General features: G+C 55.3%; 1 protein-coding gene across 3 annotated transcripts in view; it reads left to right on the top strand.

Moving 5' to 3' along the window:
* FAM53B (family with sequence similarity 53 member B) overlaps nucleotides 1–20,851 on the top strand; it is a 144,698-nt gene that overhangs the window by 92,287 nt on the left and 31,560 nt on the right. For all 3 annotated transcript variants that reach the window (XM_055346364.1, XM_055346362.1, XM_055346363.1), the window contains exon 4: nucleotides 1,048–1,826. In XM_055346364.1, the coding sequence (XP_055202339.1) occupies nucleotides 1,048–1,826 (779 nt within the window). The remainder of the gene's footprint in view (nucleotides 1–1,047; nucleotides 1,827–20,851) is intronic.

Here is a 20,851-nt window from a genome sequence, read left to right as displayed (position 1 = left end):
GTTTAATTTGTTTATTAGAGAGTGCAAGCACGAGGGGCAGAGGGAGAGGGCGAGTGGGCTCCCCGCTGAGCAGGGGGTCCTACATGGGGCTGGATCCCAGGACTCCCGAGATCACCACCTGAGCTGAAGGCAGATGCTTAACCAGCTGAGCCACCAGGTGCCCCCCGCCCTGCGTGACTCTTTAGCAGAAAAACACCAAATATAGTTCTTCAGTATTTCACTAAAATAAAGGTCTGGCTACAAAGTCATCGTTTCCTCGTAGGCTTAGCTTATTTATTCACGTGTTCGAGTAGAGACCTGAATACGTGAGTTTAAATCGTACCCTTACGTCTGTGCAGGCCAACCCAAGCTCCTTACAGATTTGAACTACTTCAGCGTCCTCAATTTCAGTGAGAAACCAAGAGAAGGCAAGGAAAGTGCTCCGTGATTGGCAGCCACTGGTCACGATGATGATGATGTTGAGCGTTTTGGCGGAGGAGGCATACATCAGTACAGTTTCCAGTTTCTGTTGTCATCAAGTGTTCTAGAGATGGAATTCGGATGAACTAACCTGGTGGCCCTGCCCGCCCCATTTGATGACCCTCCCGAGTCCCAGAGGATTCCCCTTGGTGGTGGTCTCCTACCGGGACATTGGGCCTCAGCCCTGAGAGAGGACGTCCTGCCTCCGCTGCAGACATCCTGCCTCCGCTGCTGCAGGCCGGGGGAGGGCTGGGGCAGATTGGTTTCCCACCTATAAGATGGGGAAGCATTTGGGTGGAAACTGTCGTTGGACTTCCCTGGGAGGCAGTATGGAATGTTGGAAAGGGAGCCGTGCCAGGAGGCCTGGGCAGTATGTGCATCTTGGGCCTCGCTCTGCGCCTCAGTCAACACCGTGGGATTCACATCCCTGCTCTGAGCCTCTGTTTCTCGTCCATCTTGGACCGCATGGTTTTCAAGGGCCTTCCTGGCTCTGAAACCCTTTTTTAAAATGGGCTCTTGGTGAGGAGATAGAGGGCTGGCATTCAGGCCTTCTCAAATCCTGTTTTCTCTTTGTCATTTCTGAACCAGAAAATGACAGATGGCGAGACCTGGACAGGAAATGCCCCCTTCAGATTGAGCAGCCGAGCACCGGCATCTGGGAGTGCCTGCCCGAGAAGTGTCAGGATAGCGCTCTGTGGCACCGAGAGGCCGCTACCGCCTGCGCAGTGACCAACCTGATCAAAGACCTCAGCCTCAGCGACCACAACGGGAACCCCTCCGCGCCCCCCAGCAAGCGCCAGTGCCGGTCACTGTCCTTCTCTGATGAAATGTCCAGCTGCCGGACATCGTGGAGGCCCTTGGGCTCCAAAGTCTGGACTCCCGTAGAAAAGAGACGCTGTTACAGTGGGGGCAGTGTACAGCGCTATTCCAATGGCTTCAGCACCATGCAGAGGAGCTCCAGTTTCAGCCTCCCTTCCCGGGCCAACACGCTCTCCTCACCCTATGACCAGGCGGGATTCCACCATCGATTCGGAGGTCAGCCCTGCCCAGGGGCGCCAGGCTCGGCCACCTGTGGACAGGCGGGCGACATCTGGAGCCCCGACCCGAACCCTGTGGGCGGGGGCCGGCTCGACATGCAGCGGTCCCTGTCCTGCTCCCACGAGCAGTTTTCCTTTGCGGAGTACTGTCCACCCTCAGCCAACAGCACACCTGCCTCAACACCAGAGCTGGCCAGACGCTCCAGCGGGCTGTCCCGAAGCCGCTCCCAGCCGTGTGTTCTTAATGACAAGAAGGTCGGCATTAAGCGGCGGCGCCCAGAAGAGGTGCAGGAGCAGAGGCCTTCCCTGGACCTTGCTAAGATGGCACAGGTAAGAGCCTCAGCCATGCAGGAGGCATCACAGGGGCATCTGGGTGCTTACGGGAGCCCCTGCTGGTCCTGGCACATCCCAGACAAAGGTGGGGTGTCAGTTTCAGTAATGCCCAGGAGTGGGTTATAATTCCTTATTTTTTAAATCCTATTCAAAGAAAGGTGAAATCAAGGTTTGTTTTTTTTTCTTTAGTATTTGTTTTTCTCTGTTTAAAATCAGAGATGCTCTTTCCCTGTGAACACAGTGTTAGTGGTGTAGGAGCAGACAAATGGTGAGAGGTATGGTGTTGGGGGGGCGGGAGACCATTGTCCTCAAACACTGGTGATCCCCTTCTAGCACTTCACTGGAGCCTCTGTCCCTCCCTGCAACACAGGCCAGGACTCAGTGTCAATCAGGTTATGCTGATCTGGAGGTCAGGACTGTGGGTCATGGTTTCAGAGGGTAAGAGATGTGGAGAAGCACTTACTGATTTGATTAAACTGTCAACAACATGAGACCATCAAGAAATTTTGATTGCCACCTTTGTTTTTTTTTTTTTTTTTTTTTTTTAATTTACGATAGTCATACAGAGAGAGAGAGAGAGAGAGAGAGAGGCAGAGACACAGGCAGAGGGAGAAGCAGGCTCCATGCACCGGGAGCCTGACGTGGGATTCGATCCTGGGTCTCCAGGATCGCGCCCTGGGCCAAAGGCAGGCGCCAAACCGCTGCGCCACCCAGGGATCCCTGATTGCCACCTTTGTAATCATCGTTGCTGTTCACCGTAGGTGAGGCCTCCAGCCACGGGCCCCCTCCCTTGCACCTTTATCATCTGTGTCTTGGAGCCCTGCCTTGTGCTTACAGTGAGCTCGGGGCTTGAGTTGAATGAGATGGACATGGAGAGAGTACGCCGTCTCCAGGACAGTCTCGGAGCCTGATTGCCACCTGTGTTTGGTTCTTACTGAGGGGGCCTGAGGCTGTGAGCATGACAGTGAGGCTTGGGGAGGCCCATCCCAGGAAGGACAGTGGGTGTGGTGGGTAGGATGCAGTCTCTCTGTTCTGTGCCTAGGGGACCCTCGGCTCCTTCGTGCCACTATTTGACCATCGTGTTTGCTGACTTTGTTACAGAAGCATTGGTGGCCGCTGGGTGTTAAGGTGTTAAGGGACAGATCCCACGTGGCCCGGCTCGTGCAGTGTGTGGCCGCTTCTGGGCAGGCAGGCTCACGTGTCTGCTCTTTTGTGGGCATGACCACCCTCTTTCAGCGCCCAGAGCTGTTTTTCCAGCTGGCCTCCTTTTGCTTTAGAATAAAAATGCCACTTCTGTTGATGGCATTTCCTTCTCTTCTCCAGTCCCCCTGCCAGCCTGGTGGTTCTCCCCCCAACACACACACACACACACACACACACAGAGGAGGGGCAAGGTGTCTTGAGTCTTGAGCATAGACCTGGCCCCAGAGTGCAGGTTGTGTGGCCCTTTGCTCCAGAGCCGGGCCCTGGCCTGGGGCAGCTGGAGGGCGAGCTCCTGTGACATGCTCCGCCTTCCCCATGTCATTAGGGCTCACCCAGGAGTAGACCTTACCCCCTGCCCCTTGTTGTCCGGGTCCCACCTTACCATCAGTGCTCCAGGAGTGACCCTTTCCTTTTCCTGCATAACGGACATTTTTTGCTTTACCAGCTAGACAGGGATCAAACACATTCATTTACGTTGGATGTGCAAATGGGATTTTTCTTCTCTGGAGAAATTTAAGTAGGTAAAGAGGCTGGAAAGGTGACAGATGTAGGTGACTTCCTGAGGGAAACCCAGAGCCCCGAGTTCTGGGTACGATAAACGGCTTCATTTAAATTTTTAACATTGAGCTTATTTTATTAGCTAATAAGCTAGATAGGTAATAAAAACAACTTACACATGTTATTCTGTTTTACTGCCCACCAGTTGGAGTAGCAGCATTGGCATCAGTGGAGACATTTCCCGTCCTCACTTGGGTAGAAACTGTTTGAAAATATATTGCTCGGTGGGGCTGTGCCCAGATGTGTAGATTGCTTCATTGGCTCCAGGCAGACCTCCAGGATCCTGGGGAGGCCGCCCTGATTGTGCCTGCTTTTCTCTAGCCAAGGCCTGGGGAGGGCAGAGTCCGGGACAAGTGAAGACGGGGCCCCTGGGAAGTGTGTATGCCAGGAGGGGGAGGCCCAAGCCCTGGGGATGGACCCTAAACCTTGACCATGCCTCTAGAGCCCCAGCCAGCCCTCTCTGCACGGGACCCTGCCTACTCTGGCTCCCCCACTGGATAGTTCATGGCCTCACAAAGTGGACCTTGCTTTTGCAGGAGCTTTGAAAGCTAGGCCTGAGGCAACCCCAGTGCCTTTGCAGAGAGCCCTCGATCCACGTGGAACATGTAGGACCCTGTGCCTGGGAATCCCATGAGCCGAGCCTATCACTGGCACACAGACACCTGTCCACGGTCAGGTGACAGCTGATGTGGGACTGCTGCCCCCAGATACGAGCCTCTGTGGGCTGTGGCTTTCTCAGTATTTGTCACTGCTGGGAGGGAGCAGGGTCTGCACAGCTGTGGGCAGAGAGGATTGCACCCAGGTTCAGCACGGCTCTCTTTCTCCAAGCCGGATCTTGAAGTCTTTTTCATGGGTCTTGTGATCTTGGTTTATAATATTCACTTATTTGCAGGGGGTGAAGGTTCTAGTTGAGTATTTTTGTGACTGAGCCCCTTTGTGTGTGTAGATCTGGGACCAGGTGTATGAGATTGGTGCAGAGTGCCTTTACGGTTAGACCTTTGGAGTGACTGGGAGTTGTGACAAACCCCAGCTTCCTGGAGGCGCTGCCTGGGGCTGGGGCCTTCAGGGCTCAGAGCACACCTGCCGGCATGGGGATGAGCACTCGGAGCTTTCCTCTGGCTGTTAGTCAGGGTACCCGGAGCAAGGGGGTACTCAGAGCCCCTCCATCCTTGTCCGTCCTAGCCCCTCCTCCTCCTGGAACATGATGTTCACTTGTAGATCTGCTTTTGGGGGCTGGGGGACATGGGCAAATCAGAAGACCTCCAGATGAGCGGCGGGAGGCTGGCAGCCCTGGGCAGACTGCTTCACATGTCTGTGCAGCAGCTAATACCACAACCACTGCTGCTGTTGCTGCTGCCCTGGGACTGTGGGGAGGAATAAGGGAAACTGTGTGTGTGTGTGTGTGTGTGTGTGTGTGTGTGTGTGTGTGTGTGTGTGAGAGAGAGAGAGAGGAGAGAGAGAGAGAGAGAGAGATGTGATAACATGTATGTGTGTATCTGTGTCTGGATGTGTGGATGTGTCTATGCATGAACGCATGGGTCCATCTGTATCTATGGAGACGTCTGTGTGTCTCCTTGCCTGTCTGTACACACACACACACACACGACCTGGTGCCCTGGCCGGTGCGCAGCAAGTGCTGACAATTACTGTTAACGTTGCTGCTGCACATCCTGGAAGGAAGATGTGAGCCTGTTGTAGACGACTCCAGAGGTGGACCTGGGAGAGAGATGGTGGTCCCAGGAGGCACCCTCCATGCATTAGAAGGTTCCGTGTTTCCTATATTTGCCCATTTCTTTCGTTCTGTTTCCCCCACCCCCCACCCCCCACCGTTTCTGTCCTTGCCATTTACTACTTCTCCCTGTCTGTCTTCTTGCCTCATCTTTTTGAAATGGGAAGGAGGCCTGCCCTGCAGCTCAGCCCAGCCCGTGGGGAGCCCTGTCCTCCTCAGAGCCAAGGGTTGTGAAGTGGTGATGGAGTCAGAATCGCTGCCGCCAGAGGAGGTGGCTGTGTGCGAGCATTTTGCCTCACGCCTGTCACCCACGGAGCTAGGTAGACATGGTCCCAAGAGCCCACCAGATGCCCTTCCTCTTCCCAGCTGCATCTCTGGGCACAGCTGTCCAGCTGGCTGGCAGCAGTGGCCCTCTCGCGTGGTGAGGCTGGGGCGCCAGGGGTCCGTGGTTACAAGTTGATTTCAGACTCCCTGTCTTTGCTCACGTCTTCTTAAAACCTCAATGCCCAGCTTGTGGGCAGGGATGCCGAGCGAGGCTGCAGGTGCCCCAGCCATCTGGCTCCTGAGTGAGAGAGGGTGGTTGCAGAGAGGAGGGTGCCCAGTGGGAGAAATGCTGCCAGGAGCCAGCCCAGGAAGGGCAGCCCCGCCCCGTTCATTGTCATCGCAACCACTCAGCTCACGGAGCAGCTGCTTGAAGGCAGCCCAGAGGGGCAGTCGTGCCCACCCCTGCCCAGGCCACATTTTGCTGACCTCCCTCTCAGCTTTCCCCACGTGACCCCTTCTGCCTGGTGTTTTATGTGAAGCCGGAGCCTCCGTTTGCAAAATGACAATGTGTGCCATTGAGAGCAGGCCCAGCTTGAGCATATGAGTTGTTTACCAGCAGGACTTCTGCTGACGTGATTAGTTACTGCTTCTTTGAGACCTGGCTTGACTACCAAGCACTGGTTGACTCCCAGCGAGACCTGAGCTATGCATGGCCATTTAGACACAGATCACATGTGTGTGAGCAAAGATCTCAGAAAAAAGCAGCAGTTAAAAAGATTACCCACGGAATGCCGCCTTGCCCCTGGGTGTCACAGCCTTTGCTGTCTCTTTAACTCCCAAGCCGGTCAGCTTGCAAGAGCAACAAATTGTATTTCTCAACAGTGCTTCAAACAGAAGCGAGACATTTGTGAGGAGGGGTCTGGATGCTGAAACAGAGGTTTGATTGATCACAGCTGCCCACACACTGAGTCCGCAAGCCTCCCGGAGCAAACCCCCAAACAGGCAGCAACTGTTGTGCTAGCAGATGTTTGAGGGGCCCGGGAAAGCTGGCCGGGGGCGGCTTGAGCAGGGCAGAAGCACGAGGTGGAAAGTCTTCTGCGGGCTGATCCAGGATGAGTCCAGGAGACGGGTCCAGGAGAGCTGGGTTGGCTGGGGCCGTGGGGGCTCTGAGGGGTAAGGAACTGCTGCCAGAGCTGTCGGAGAGCTGTCACAGATGCTCCTCAGTAGCGTGTGGCTTGTTGTTGGCAGGGCGTCCCCGGGTCAGCCTTCCACGCTCTGCCCCGCTTGCCAGTGGGGGTTGCCTGTAACAAAGGAGTGGCCCTCAGCCACCGTGTGGGGTGGCCCGTCGTACCCCTGGCTGCACAACCTCCCTGCTCAGGCGGCCCCAGCAGCCACAGCCCGCCGTGCTTTTCCCTGGCAAAGCCCTGGGCTCAGGCCTGGCTTGCCCACGCCAGCCAGCCACTGTGCTGGGTCTAGTTTCCTGCGGCCTTGCACCCGTAGACCCTTCCTGCTGGCATGGGGAACCGCGCTGACGGCAAACAGAGGAACTCGGGTGGGCGGCCCCTTACAACACAGAATACAGACAGGCAGGAGGATCTGGTGAAGGGTGGTCACAGAAAGCCTGGGGTTTCTAATCGGAATGAAACAAATGCTAAATGTAAAGGCAAAACCCACTGTGAACACATGGGAGTAGTTGCTTCTGATGAGGAAACAGTCGGGACAGGCTTGAACAAAGGTCTTCCTCTTTAAGACTTGGATCATCAGAGGGGCGCCTGGGTGGCTCCATTGGTTATGCATCCGACTCTGGATTTCAGCTCAGGTCCTGATCTCAGGGTCATGGGATCGAACCCCACATCGGCCTCCACGCTCAGCACGGTCTGCTTCTCCCTCTGCTCCTCCCCCCTCCCCCCTTTCATGCAAGTGCTCTCTCATTCTCAAATAAATAAATAAAATGTTAAAAAAAAAAAAAAAGACTTGGACCATCAGAAGGGTGGTTGGCAAGGGATGGCAGCTCTGGGTGCTGATCCAGCAGGTCTGTTCTGTGCTCTCGACAGATGTTGCCGGTCAATTGTATCAGTGTTTCTGGTTGGACTAGGCAGGTCTTAGACTCCTGCTCCATGTTCTGGGCAGCCCCTGCTGAGAGATCTGCCCGGTCAGTCTCTTCACTTGAAAGTGAGGCCCCTCGGGGTCCAGGGGAAGTCGGTGACTTGTCTGAAGCCACATGGTTCCCTAGGACGCTGGGAGGGCTGGAACCTGGGCCTCCTAACTCTGGGTTCAGCATTCCTCCTGCTGCTGTGATTTGTCCTCCGAGAGGACAGCCCCATTGGCCTTTCCAGGTTGGCGACCCCTACGGGACCTAGAGAGCATGGAGGTGAAAGCGTGAGCGCTGGAGTCAGAAAAAGGCTCAGTTTCCCTTTCTGCCACGTTTGAGCTATGTGCCTTGGGCAAGTCCCCCTCTGTAAGCCTCCATTTCCTTGTCTGTAAAATGGGACAGGGGACCCATGTTTCTCATGGGTGAGGGGAGGAGTCAGGAGATGTGGATCCAGCCAGTGGTCAGCACACCAATGAGCATCAGAGGCACACCCTGTGGCCTGTCTCCTGCTGCTCTGGTTCTGGGCAGTTCGCGGGCCTTGCCAGTCCTGGGAGAGGTGGCGTCGGCATGAGGCCAGGGTCCTGCCAGTGGTGGGGCGGGGAGGGCCGAGCCAGAGGCTAGTTTCAATTCTCCCCGGGGTTTCTCTTCTGTCAGAAATAGGCATGTCAGTAACACTGCAGCACCCCTGACGGGTGTTGTCACAATTCAAGGAAACCCCTGTTCAGACACTTGGGTCGCTCTTTGCTGTCCCTGGTTGCAGCCACCAGGTTGCATAAGCAATCCGTTTAAGGTCACTCGGATTGGGGCCGAGTGTTGACACAATAGCTTTCATCTCCCGGGAAAAGAAAAATAGAAGGAGTTCAGCTGGGGACATGCCAGGGAGGCAGCTTTTAGTGCCACTTGGTGATTTTCCACGCTTTAATTGTGAGCCTTTCAGAGCCGAAAGGTGTCTCAAGATGTGAGGCAGCAAAGCTCTGCGGTGCCCAGGGCTGTCTGAGGGCCTCCGCTTTGGATGCCAGTTGTCCAGATGGGAGCCCCTCTTGTTCCCCAGACATGCTTGGAGCATCCTCAGCTGCCAGGCCCTGCTCTGGTCCTGGAGGCCACTGCGCCTGAGGATGTCTCTCTAGTTCCCTCTCCGTGAAAGCCAGAGTGGGAAGGGGCTGTTGGCCACGTGGACCTTGCCTCTGATGCTTCAACTCCGAGGAGATTCTTTGTCTCTGCCGCTCTGAGGTCCTCAGCTGTATCGCTGCTCCCCAGTAGAGGGCCTGGAGCCCAGAGGCTTGCGTGGCTTGTCGGAGGGTCTGAGTTGCCTGTTTGAGGTGTGGACCTGGGGCTCTGTGACTCCAAGGGGGGTGTTTACTTGGTCCCACCTGGTAGATGCTTCTCATATCACAAGGGAGTCAAAGTGTGGCCTGTCATTGGAAGTGTAGCTGCGTTTAGAGTTGGAAGACCCTGGTTGAGACCCCGTTCTGCACCCCGCCGTGCTGTGACTGTGAGCCCTTGGCCTGCTTCTCTGAGCCCTGGGTTTATGACCACGTGTTCTGTGTAGGTGCAGCCAAGAGAGACTGCAGCTTCCTGGGCCCCTCCCCGGGGTCTGAATCAGTAGGTCTGGGCCGGGACCCCCAGTGCCAGGGTGTTTCAGGAGCTCACCAAGGGAGTGGGGTTTGGGAGCAGCAGAGCTGAGCACAGGCCCCGCCTGGTGGCTTTGCAGAGGCCAAGGATGGGCTTCTCTCATGTGGAGACAGCACCAGGACTCAAGGCCCCTCAGTCAGGAGGTATTGGGTCAGCCTGGATTTGCAAAGGTGTGACCTAGAGAAGGGATTCAAGAGCCCGGTTTTCCAGCCTCTGAGTTCTTGGATGGCCCCCTACTGAGTCATTGTGCCAGCAGAGCAGTGGCATCCCCACTCTATAGTGAACCTTCCCCAGCACCAGAGGGGGCTTGGGGTTGACTTATGCTGAACTGGGGACATAGCTGCCTTAGATGTGTCCACAAAAACAGCTAACCGTGTAGCGTTGGACATTTGTGAGGCAAGTCCTTATGTGTGGGTTCTTAAAGGCAACTTCTGAGTTCCTGTTCACCATCTCAAGTCTTGGGCTGAGGGCAGAGTGACTGACCAGGAACCCAGTGTGAGTGTTAATGCCCTGTCCAGATGCTGTGTGTGCTGGGTGTCTCTGGCCTCTGGTGGCCTTTGAAACGGGCCTGGCTTCCAGAGAGTGTTCTCACAGCACGTTAGAATCTGCCTCGTGAAGGAAATAAGCCACGAGGCAGCCCTGGAAGGGCTCGAGGATGAGGTGGGTTGGTGGGAGGCCCACAGGAGAAGCACAGGTGCAAGGGTTGGAGTCAGGAAGGGCCTGGGAGGAGCCCCAGTGTGGCTGGAATAGAGTGGAGGAGGGCAAGGGGTCCAGCACAGGGGCCTCCCTGGAAGGCACTCTGAAGTCCTCTGGCTTTATTCTGAGTGCAGGGAGGGGAGTGACAGTACCCCAGAGGAAGCTCCATCAGGTGGGGTGAGCAGCAGACTGAGGCCCGTGGGGGGACAAGGGGCCTTGGGCAGATGACAGTAGGCGAGCCAAGGCAGGGGCAGTGAGCGTGTTGATTTGAGTCAGAGGCTCAGACGTCCTGGAGGTGTACAGCAGGACTGCCTGGTGACTTAATCTTGCTTCCAGCTCACCCGAGTCACAGACCTCACTGGGCAGAGAAGCCTTCGCCTTAATCCCCGAAAACAGTTTCCTTTAAACTACTCAGGTTAGTGTGTGCTGGATAGAAGTCTGCTTTGCTATCTGACCTGTGGCCCTCACTTTGCCAATATGTCTTCTCGATCTTTTCTCGGTATAAGTGAAGCCTAGTCGATCACCACGATTCATTTGGTTTCCACAAGCATCCTCGAAACCATCCCACCCCCAATACCTTGCATCTCAGTGCTTTGCCACCCAAGGCCGGCTCTCCCTGCTGTTGAAAGTTGACCCCTGCCCTGTCCCCGGACCTCTGACCCCTGTGCCGAAGCTTCTCAGTCCTTGCCCACTTGAAAATGGGTGCCTCTCTGGACGTGGGCTGGAGAAGGCTGGGGTCGCTTAGGGCCACAGGATTCTCTTACAGGTTTGAGGGCTTGTCACACTGGATCGCGCTTCAGCTGTGCCACATCTGGCCTGTTGACAGCAGCTAGGGAAGCAGCTCTGGAAAATGTGGTGTCTGCGATGGCCTCTAGAATCTACTATCAGAGCCTGGGAGCCCAGCCCAGCCCAGAAGGATGCGGGGGAAAGGGATGCTTGATGGACCTAGGAATTATGCCACTCCCTGCCCTCTTCCTAAGGAAGTGGGGATGTTGGGGGAATGCCTCCTGGGAAGGAGCGGCAAGCCCCTGAGAGAGCCCCAGGGAGGGCCAGAGACTGGGAAGCACAGAGAGGTATCCCCGAGGAGGACACGTGCTTAATTGTGAGCTCGGCCCAGCACTGACACGTCTGACACATACCTGTGCCTTTGCCCTGTGCAGCCACTAGCTTCTGCGTGGCCCTCACAGGATGGAAGCTCCATTGTCCCAAGCATGGCTGCAACATAGAAGATCCCCTGTGGACATGGGCCATTTATTTATAACATTCTTGCGGTATCAGCCGTCCTGAATTAACTGCTTCTCCCAGCGTCAGGCCACAGTTGAGAATTAAAGAAAACAAATGCCACGCAGGAGGGCAGACCCTCTGCTGCAGCCCGCAAGCCAGCGGGAACTTGGTTTGACTGCACTTGGAGTGGGTGGTGATTGTCGATTTATGGCCAAATGGTTAACAATGCCTCCTTTGAAAGTTGGGCATAGTAGGGCTCTTGGATGACTCCTTTCGGGGAAGGAGAAGGGTAGCTTTCTTTTCTGTCTTGGAAAACAAAAGAAATGGTTGGTCCCAGAATACAGCGCAACCACCAGAAGCTCCACTCGCAAGCAGTAGTGGTGAGCTCACATGGGTAGTATGTCGCAGTAGGCCACCAGGCGCCAGCCCTTTCCCTGAGATAGTGCAGGGCCCTGTAATGCATTTAATCTGCGTGGAGCGGGTGGTAGTGGTGGTGGGGGCTGCAGCTGCTTCCTCGCCAGAGCTCTGTGCACAGAGAGTGTGCAGAAGGCTGCCTGGAGTGGCCAGGGCCCCGGCCGGGGACAGAACCCACCCTTATGTCCACAGAGAGGTCACCGTTGTTAATTGGGTTTCTGGAGAACTGAGAAGCCAAGACGTGAACACCAGATATGATGGAGGAAGCAACTGCAGGAAGCTGCTCCCACCCCTGCGAGGGTGACAAAGGGAAGAGGCTGTGGTTCTGCAGGCTGCAGCGCTTGGAGGCCACAGGCCCCAGGGCCTGCCGGGACTGAGGACAGGAAGCTCGGTGGAGCTGCTTCTGCGCATGTTGGGAAAGCTGCAGGCTGCAGCAGCTGCCGTGCACGGGACGGAGGGCCCTGCCGGGTCAGGAATCAGGCCGGTGACGGTGACAGACACGGGAAACAGGCAGGAGGACACAGGGCCCCCCCTCCCTCCTCCTCCAGTGCTCCTGTTCGCAGAGCCTCAAGGGGAGCAGATGGCAGAGTCCCCACCCCCCCACCTGTACCCCCTCCCCCGGCTCAGAGGCCAGTGGGCCTGGAGGTGAGCCCCGAGCTCTGGGATCTTCCAGAGCCGCTGTGGGCATGCCTGCCCTCTCCCTGTCACGCAGCTCTGGGGCAAGCATGGTCTCTCCTCCGTGCCACCCAGCATCCCAGAACTAGGGGTGTGTTCTCACTCTTTTCCGCTCTTTACCTCCTTGTCCTCCGTGGTGTCCGATGAGTGCCTGCACTCAGCTGGGCTCCGACGATATCTCTGTAAGCCACACACAATTACCATCTTCATATAACCTACTTTCTAGAAAGACGGGTAGATAGTAAGCAACAGGCGAGAAAATTTTAGGTGGCAGTAGATGCTGTAAAGAAAATAAAACAGGCAGGTGCGCTGTGGATGCCTGATGGGAGAAGAGGGGGTGGATGTGGCCAGCTCCAGGTTGGAGTGACAAGGCAGCCAGTCAGGAGGTGACCTGATGACGAGATGCCTTCAGCCATGCACAGGTGATGAAGGAGAGCATCCTAAGTAGAGGGAAGGGCAAACACAAACGTCGGAAGGTGGGATGGGCTTGGCGGGTTCAGGGCAAAGCCAGCTGTGATGGGGGTCCTGGCGGGTGGGGGGTGTGCAGGAGGGGCTGCGAGGGGTCGGCATGGCTCAGGTGGGCCTCGCAGGCTAGCAGAAGGAGTGGGTCTGTGTGCTGAGCCCAGAGGAAAGCCATCAGGTGTTTGAGAAAGGATCGATGTCATTTGCTTGGTCCTGGACCCTCTGAATCAGCTGCCTTGGGGATCTGGTCTCAGAGTGCACCTGGGAGACCATAGCACCAACCGGTCAGGGTAAGAAGGCATGTAAGTGTTCATCAGGGGAAAGAGGAGGATGACCATGTATGTCCCTGGGGAGGCAAACCAAGTCAGAAATGGCTTCCTTTTCCTCTCAGGAACTGGAAAGCCAGAGCAGTGAGACACTGGGACTTTCTGCATTGGTTTGGGTCACTTGCCTGGTCAGCCTGCTGCCCACACTGTCCCTTCTTGGGAATGAGGGCAGCATGGGTCATGTCGAGAACCTTTAGCTGGAGACCTGCACCTCCTGCGGCCTGGGCCCTACCCCATGATACTCTGGTGAACACATGAACGTAGCACTGATGGCTCTCGCCATGTGTGGCAGTGTGCTTGCAATGCCTACATGTCCCCATCCCCACTGCGCATGTGGGCCAGAGACCAGATTTATGTTTCTGTCGTTACGTGTTGTCTCCATTATAGTCCTGCACAGTGGGGATTACTGTCCCTTTGAGATTCAGAGTGGCACCCAAGCTCACGGCCTCATGTGCCTGTAAGGTCCATGCTTGTCCTAGTTTCCATCCGCAACAGGGGCCCTTGGCAGAGCTCAGGGTGCCAGGCCCTTCCCATCCTGGGTGGAGGGTCAGAACCAGTAGGGGCTGGTGTCACGGAGCTGCGGGTCGGCTGGGAGCAGGTCTTCCTTCCTCAGCTCTGGTGGGTCCTTGGTGGTCAGGTCAGTCCTGGACACGCAGGGCTCTCTGGTTTGAGGACAGTGAAGTGGGCAGGCTGAGAGGTCAGTACCCAGTTCTGGGATGGCAACTGAGCTCTCACATGACATTGCCAGGGGAGCCTGATCTGGCCCCTGCTCCACCAGCTGTTGGAACTGTCTAGACAACCTGAGGTGACGTTTGTCACCGTCCTGGATGAAGTAGGCTACAATTGGATTATTCTTGAAATATGAGACCATTTTGAAGCAGTGACGATGAGCAGTACCCAAATGGGGGCACTGATGGTGACCTCGAAGAAGCTCAGGAAGCTGTGTGAGGAGTTGTGGGCTTCCACAGCGATGCCTGTGGCTCGGCATGAGATGGTGTGCGGAGAAAATGAAGCGCCTCTCCTTCCGTGGACCTCCCCCACTGCCCCAGCCCCAGGCCCTAGAGAGATCCACGATGCAGGGTGCTGGCCACGAGGCCTGTCCCAGAGCCTGCCAGCCCGGAGAAGGGTGGAGACCGTCCTCATCCCAGGTTCGGGACCCCGGTGGGGCTCTTCAGAGGCCGTGCATCCAGGGGACCTGGCCTTGCCTTTGTTTCGGTCTGCTGGGACCTTCTCTTCTTCTTCCAGAGTTGTAGGTGGAACAGAGGGGAGCCGTGAGCCCCTCAGCCCTTGAGCCTGTGCTGGGAGGGGTATAGGGAGTGCCCTGGTCACAGAGCAGGACTGGGAGGACCAAGGCCCGCTGTCTGCAGAGTTCCGTGTGGGGTGTGACTTAATATTTTATAATAGATTCAGTGTTCTAACTAGAGCTCTGCTAGGTGGTGCCCTGGGGCCTCCTAAGCGTGCGTGTATGCGTGTGTGTGTGTGTGGCGGGGAGGGTTCAGTGGTACTCTGTTACGGCCAGTGTCTTCCAGCAGAGGTGACAGTTGTCATCTCAGACCATCTAGACCAGGGATTGGCATACCACAGCCCAACAGGCTGTTGCCTATTCTTGCAAATAAAGTTTTATTGGCACACAGCCACGTCCGGTGACTGAATTGCCTATGGCTGCTCTCATGTTAAAACAGAGATTGGACAGGCCAGAAGCCTAAAGTATTTACTTTTCTGGCCTTTTAAGAGAATTATCCCAGCTCCGGATCTAGATGCGCCCGTGCCTTAGTTTCTCCATGTGGAAGGCGGCTGGACTTCATCAGTTTGTTACTGAAAGCTAGTCGTGGGAAGAGCCCTGGTGCTGTTACCCTGGCGGTCAGGAACGTGGGGGTGATGTAACGCGGCCCACCCGATTGTCTAAAGCTCTGCCGAGCCGAAACTTGGCCCCTGCGTGGCCTTTTCCTGTGCTCCTCAAGTGGCAAATAAGAACACGGTGCTGGAGAGGGGGCAGCGGAAAAGGAGTGGCCAGCGCTTGTGAGTTTTGGCTAACTGGGACCCTGGCGTCAGAACAAGTTCAGCATATCTCAGTGCACAAAAGCGTGATTTTTTTTTTCTTTTTTCTTTTTTTTTTTCTTTTTAATGAAAACTGCGTTCTCACAGTGGCGTTGCTCTGGAAGCGTGTGCTGGGTTGCCTGTCCAGCCCCAGCGCTCTCGTCTTTTCCAGGCCGCTCTTCTGTGGCTGCCATACTTGAGAGGCGTGGGCCAAAGTGAGGATTGTTCATTTCCTTCTGCTTTCACTCGGCCTGAATTTTCTCCCATCCCTCGAAGGATTTTGGTGAGGCTGTTCCTCTCAGTCTGGTACAACAAAACTAAGATGCAGTCAGCGAGGGGTGGCCCTGGGGTTCTCATCATGCAAGACAAACCCCTAGAAAAGTTCACCCTGGCCAGGGATCCAGAAATCTCTCTGCTGGCCAGATGTGTCCTGGCCCTGGAGGCAGACAACCAGCTCGGAAGTTGCTAGAGGATATTAACTTTGTGGTAACAGAGCTTGGCCCGGTGAGGTGGTTTTGGAGCAGCATTGTGAAATAAGGGAGGGATGACTGCCCTGACATTTAAAGGCCTCCGTTGGCCGTGCTTTTATCCTGCGCTCCACCCCGGACTCGGTCCGCAGAGGCTGGCCTGTTCCAGGGCTGACGCCGCCCCACGCCTGGGAAAGCCACAGCAGCCAGCACAGAGCCAGGATGCCGTGGCCTGGGCTGGAGCATCTTCAAGGACCCAGGAACGTGGTTGGAAAGTCCTCTGTGTGACCAAGAACCACTTCCACCATTGCTGTTGGCATCGGCCCTGCTGCGGAGTGGATGATGAGGGAGAGAGGGGCAGGGAGGGGAGGCTGATGATGCGCGGGTACCCGTCTTCCTGGTAAAGAAGGCTGCTCCCTGTACTGCCCCTGATTCCCACCTTGGGCTGTGGGATGGCCACACGGTGGGCGGCTCTGCATGGACTTTAAGGGTACCTGTAAGCAGAGCGGCAGGAAGACCAGGTTAGGGGTCACCATGTTCCAAGGAGGAGTTTAGCTTCACATTCACAGGCTGTACTTGTTCTGCAAGTTCTATCAACTAAACTAAGCTCCTCCTGTGTACGGGACGCTGGGGTGAGTGTGCATCGGCCACCGTCTCTGTCTGAGCGAGGCACGTGCTGCCCTGAGCCCCCAGCTGCGTTCTGGGGCTCTGAGAGAGACCGGGGCACCATGATGAGGCTGCAGGCTCTTCTCTGACCCTCACTGCCACCTGTTGGTTCTGGCTGTCTTGATGCTCAGGCAGCCCAGGACTCGGGTACTGTTATTGTCATGCTGCTTGACCACTGGGGACATGGTAGCAGAGACTTGGCTAATAACTTGGCCCTGGCGGCAGAACCAGTCCCTGGCAGGTGTGGGACTTGAAGCAGGGCCGTATGGCTCGGAGTGTGTGCTGAGCCAGCGCACGGTACCGCCTCAAGAGGCCCAGGAAGCAGGGTCCAAGGAAGGAGGGCTAGAGAGTTCACGGGCAGGGTTAGAAGCGTAGGTAGAGGGGAGGAATGCAGTCCTGGAGTCCTGCCACTGGCAGCCTGTGCCCGCAGCTCCCACCCCTGGGTTGTGGGGCGAGGTGAAGGTAAGTTTGTTAGCATGCCTAGCCTGTTGCTAGGAACTCGTGTGCACCTTTGTGCCTGTCTCCTGGCGTGGGCTTTGTGGGCTCTCACTCTGTGCTGGACTTGTGCAGAAGGTTCTTAAAATGAAACAGGTCTCAGAAAGGTGACACCTCTCTGAGCCAAAACGTGCTGTGGTCTCCAGGAGGGGGTGGAGGATACAGCACTTTGCATCCTGTGTGGGGGCCGACCCCTTGGCAGAGCAGCCTCTGAGAAACACCATTAACATATTAGTGGGATTGGGCATGTGGCAACAGGTGGGAGGGGACCTACTTGATATCTGTGCTGGGGTCCATGGCCCGGAACCCCTGCAGAGGTGGTCTGGGACTTCTGTCCTGAAACCTCCCGGCGTGGCACAGTACAAGGCAGCACTGAAGATGGCCTAGTAGGGTCCCTATTCCCAATCATTCCAGTGTTTTCTTCAGTTGAACATCTAGCAAAGCCTTTTCCCCAGGTACCTGCTGGCCTGTCCCTTTCCCCAGCCCTGGGCAGTCTGCTGGGTGAGGCCAGGCACTGACTTGGGGGAGACAAGTCACCGGTCGTGACCCAGACATCTCCAGAGTGCCCACCAATTCATGGCTTCTGTACTAATTGTGGTTAGTAGGACAGCTGCTTTCAGTGGACAAGTAGGAAAAGGGGCAGAGAGAAAGGAGCCCTCGAGGCTGCAGGGAGGCTGTGGGGCAGACTGGCTAAGAGCAGGGCCTTTGGAAGCAGATAGAGCTGGTTGCAGATCTAGCTGTGGGACCCTGAGCCTCCATTTCCTCATCTGCGAAGTGGGTATGGTCATGGGGGTTAAATGAGGTGATCTCTATCTCACATTGAGGACATAAGGGCACGTAAGACTGAGTTCTTGGCACATAATGATATTCTTGTTGGAGTAGGGACAAACACACATGAACTCAAATGATTTCTGGATTTGTTTATGTGTATTGTTTCTTCTGCTTACAAAATTCACACATGTAAAAAAATTCAGAGTTTAGAAGGTAAAAAAAAAAAAATTACAGTTCAGAAATGTAAAAACACAGAAAGTGAGATCCTTCTGGAATCTACCCCAGAGGTAGCCATCATTAAGTGGCGTGGTTCCCAGTCCTTTCTAAAACTCCCTCCAAGCCCCGGGAGCCCATTGACTCTGCAGGCTCAAATACACTGTGGAGTTATAGGAAGTAAGAATTTGTTCCTTTAAAAGAGAAAAAAATGAAAGAAACAGTCCTTATTAAAACAAAACACATGAGCTTAGCACCAATTTTTCACTCTGTCCAATAAGAAAAGCAGACACATAGCGTCAAAAAAAATAAAGTCACCACAAAATTCTTGGCCCAACACAAAATAGAATTGAATTCTTTTAGCCTCTTTGGTCCAAGGTCTGTGGTGAATGTGTTGATTCTCTTGTAGCCTGAGTGTGTAATAATGCAGGTTCCCTTTAGCATCACAGAACACACTCCGCTGGCTTGGACAACATGCCTCCTGTGATTGGATCAACCCACCACCCGTCCAGGGGGGCCCGTTGGCCCAGTGGCGGTGCCAAACAGAGTTTGACAAGACGCTCCCAGGCTGAGCGCAAGAGCCATTTCCAGCATCAGCCCCGTCCCACAGATTGGGGCAGGAGTGTCTCCTGGGCAGGGCACTCCTGGTGCTTTGGGTTTTGTTCTTTTTGAATAGTCTGCCTGCGTGCTTGGGGAGCTGGCTTGACCAGTTGGCTCTAGCTGACCATTCTGTTTTAGAGCTGCCGTGCCGGGAACACCGCCCACCTGCCATGGCCACAGTCCTGGAGCCCAAGGGCCCCGTGCTCATTCAGGACACGCTCAGTTGTGGGGCTTGCTGTGTGTCCACACTGCCTGTGCACAGCTGGGGGTGTGCATTTTGTGTGAGAAAACCCAGAATGCACCTGCATAGTGTCTGCCTCCCAGGCACACAGGCCTTGCTCCAGGAGCAGAATCTGGGCTTCCACCAGAGTTTCTTTCATGTGCCCGGGGACCCACGTCTGGTCCGTTTCTCTCACCTTCCACTCAGTCCGGAACCTCTCTCTGGGTTCCTGTTGTGTGCCGGGCACCGCTGGGCAGGAAAACTAGAAGCCAGATCCCGTTCCCGCCCTCTGTATGGATTCTGTTCATCGTGGGGCCGGTGCTGTTTGGTGTGTACCTGCTGTGTCTTAGTGTCCTCACCACTAAGGATTCAGTGTGGGGCAGGATGGCCCCGGGCCCTGGTCTCTAGAAGCTTCCCCCTTGTGTGGATAGATAGATGATAAGGAGGAGCAAAGATTATGTCGTAGTGTCACATACACCTGAAACATGGGTGATGGGGGAAAGATGGGCAGAGAAGCGGAGAACCTTCCATGGGGAGGGGTGTCATGAATGACCCCAGAGGCTGAGGCAGGGGACAGGGCCAGGGACTACACCTGGGCCAGCCCCAACTCTACCACTGAGCAGTACCCCAGATGGTGATGGTAAAGTGGTAAAGCCTCCTTCAAGGAGGGACCATCGTCCAGAATCCCAGTGCTGGTTGGTTCTTCCCCATTACCTTTCCTCAGCATCTGATGTGTCCTCTATTCACTTAAGAAAGTCTGGGGGTGAGGGGAGGATTTCTTGGTGGGGAAAGGTGAGGAAGTGTCAAGTTCAGGGAGCTCCTCGTTTTCCTATTGATGTCCAAGAGGGCTATGGCTTCTGGGACCTTTAATAGCCCAGTGGATGTTGGCACAAACCCCTAACTCATGTGGAAACTAAGCTGCAAATGGGCTTCCTGGCTTGTGAGTGGAAGATGAGGGATGACTGTCCTTGAGATTCTTAGCAGCCTCATGTCACCTGGATGTGGCAAGTCATAGTGCCCAGTCCACTCTCTCTGGCTGAGAACATCCAGTATGGTGATGAAGTTACGACTGGGCTGGTAGCCCGAGGGCCTCAGGACACAGTCCTGGACGCCAGAGCTCATATTCTGTGCTACTGTCAGTTAAAAATGGGATCCCCAGAAGCCTGTGACATGTGTGCGCCTAGGGCTCACATAACCTGGCCGCTGTTTGGGGACCTATGGTTCATTTGAGTCTTGCCTATTAGCAAATGATCTCTGTGCCCTTCTGGCCTCTCTTGCTTTTCCAAGAAGCCAGGATGACCTGCTGTGAACCTGCCCTTGGGGCTCCCTGGGCCAAACATGGACAGGTGAACAGTCACAGGAGGGCTCCTTTTCAAAAGCTCCTGGCTTGCAGACTCAGGAACTCCCAAGCCGGAGAGGGTCAAGCCAGTGGCGTCAGGAAGGCTGAGCCACCTGCAGCCTTACCCAGAAGGTGGCATCTCATCAGCCCTGGCCATTCTGGTTGCAGAAAGGAGTGAGCTCCTGCCACCACCCCTTTGAGGGGCTTAGAAGGAAATGGCTCCTGAGCACGAGGGGGCTTGGGCTTGCTACCCCAGGCTGCCCACCCTGTGTCCATGGCTGGTCCTGGGAGGGGAGAGCCTTGGTTGAGTCGGGGGCAGATTCTACCTTGGGAGGCAGCCACTCCCTTCTGCTTGTTCTGCTCCAAGTGGAAAATAAGCTCCTACTGTCCTGCCACCCTCACTGCCATCCCCACACCTGCAGGCCTTGGAACCAGAAGTCCCATCCCACCCCTGGGAACTCCCTTCTTTCCCATTATCCCCAGCGTGGCAACCAGTTAGAAATGCCCCTTTCTGAGAGTGTGTATTTCAGCGCTGTCCCATTTGGGCCCCGGCATGGAGAGGATATCACTGCTCACACCCAGGGGTGGGCAGGGCCAGCCAGGTTCAAGGTTTTGGGTCCTTTGTCCTAAGGGCTTTTTCTGAACAACTTCCTGTTGGACAAAGATGACAGTCATACTTAGGATGTGTCAAGCACAGCATGACGTGCTTTTGTCATTTAATGTTTTGTAATTAGTTCCTTTGGTAATGAGCCTTTTTAAACAGAATATCTCAAAAGCCACGTTCTTCCCTCTTTTTAAAGTTTTTTTTTTTAATTTAAATTCAATTTGCCCACATATCTTATAACACCCAGTGCTCATCCCATCAATTGTCCTCCTTAGTGCCCGTCACCCAGTCACCTATCCCTGCACCCTCCTCCTCTTCCATAACCCTTTGTTTGT

This window comes from Nyctereutes procyonoides, unplaced genomic scaffold, assembly GCF_905146905.1.
Source record: "Nyctereutes procyonoides isolate TBG_1078 unplaced genomic scaffold, NYPRO_anot_genome, whole genome shotgun sequence".
In the NCBI taxonomy this organism is placed as follows: domain Eukaryota; kingdom Metazoa; phylum Chordata; class Mammalia; order Carnivora; family Canidae; genus Nyctereutes; species Nyctereutes procyonoides.
This window is presented reverse-complemented; position numbering and strand designations above follow the sequence as displayed.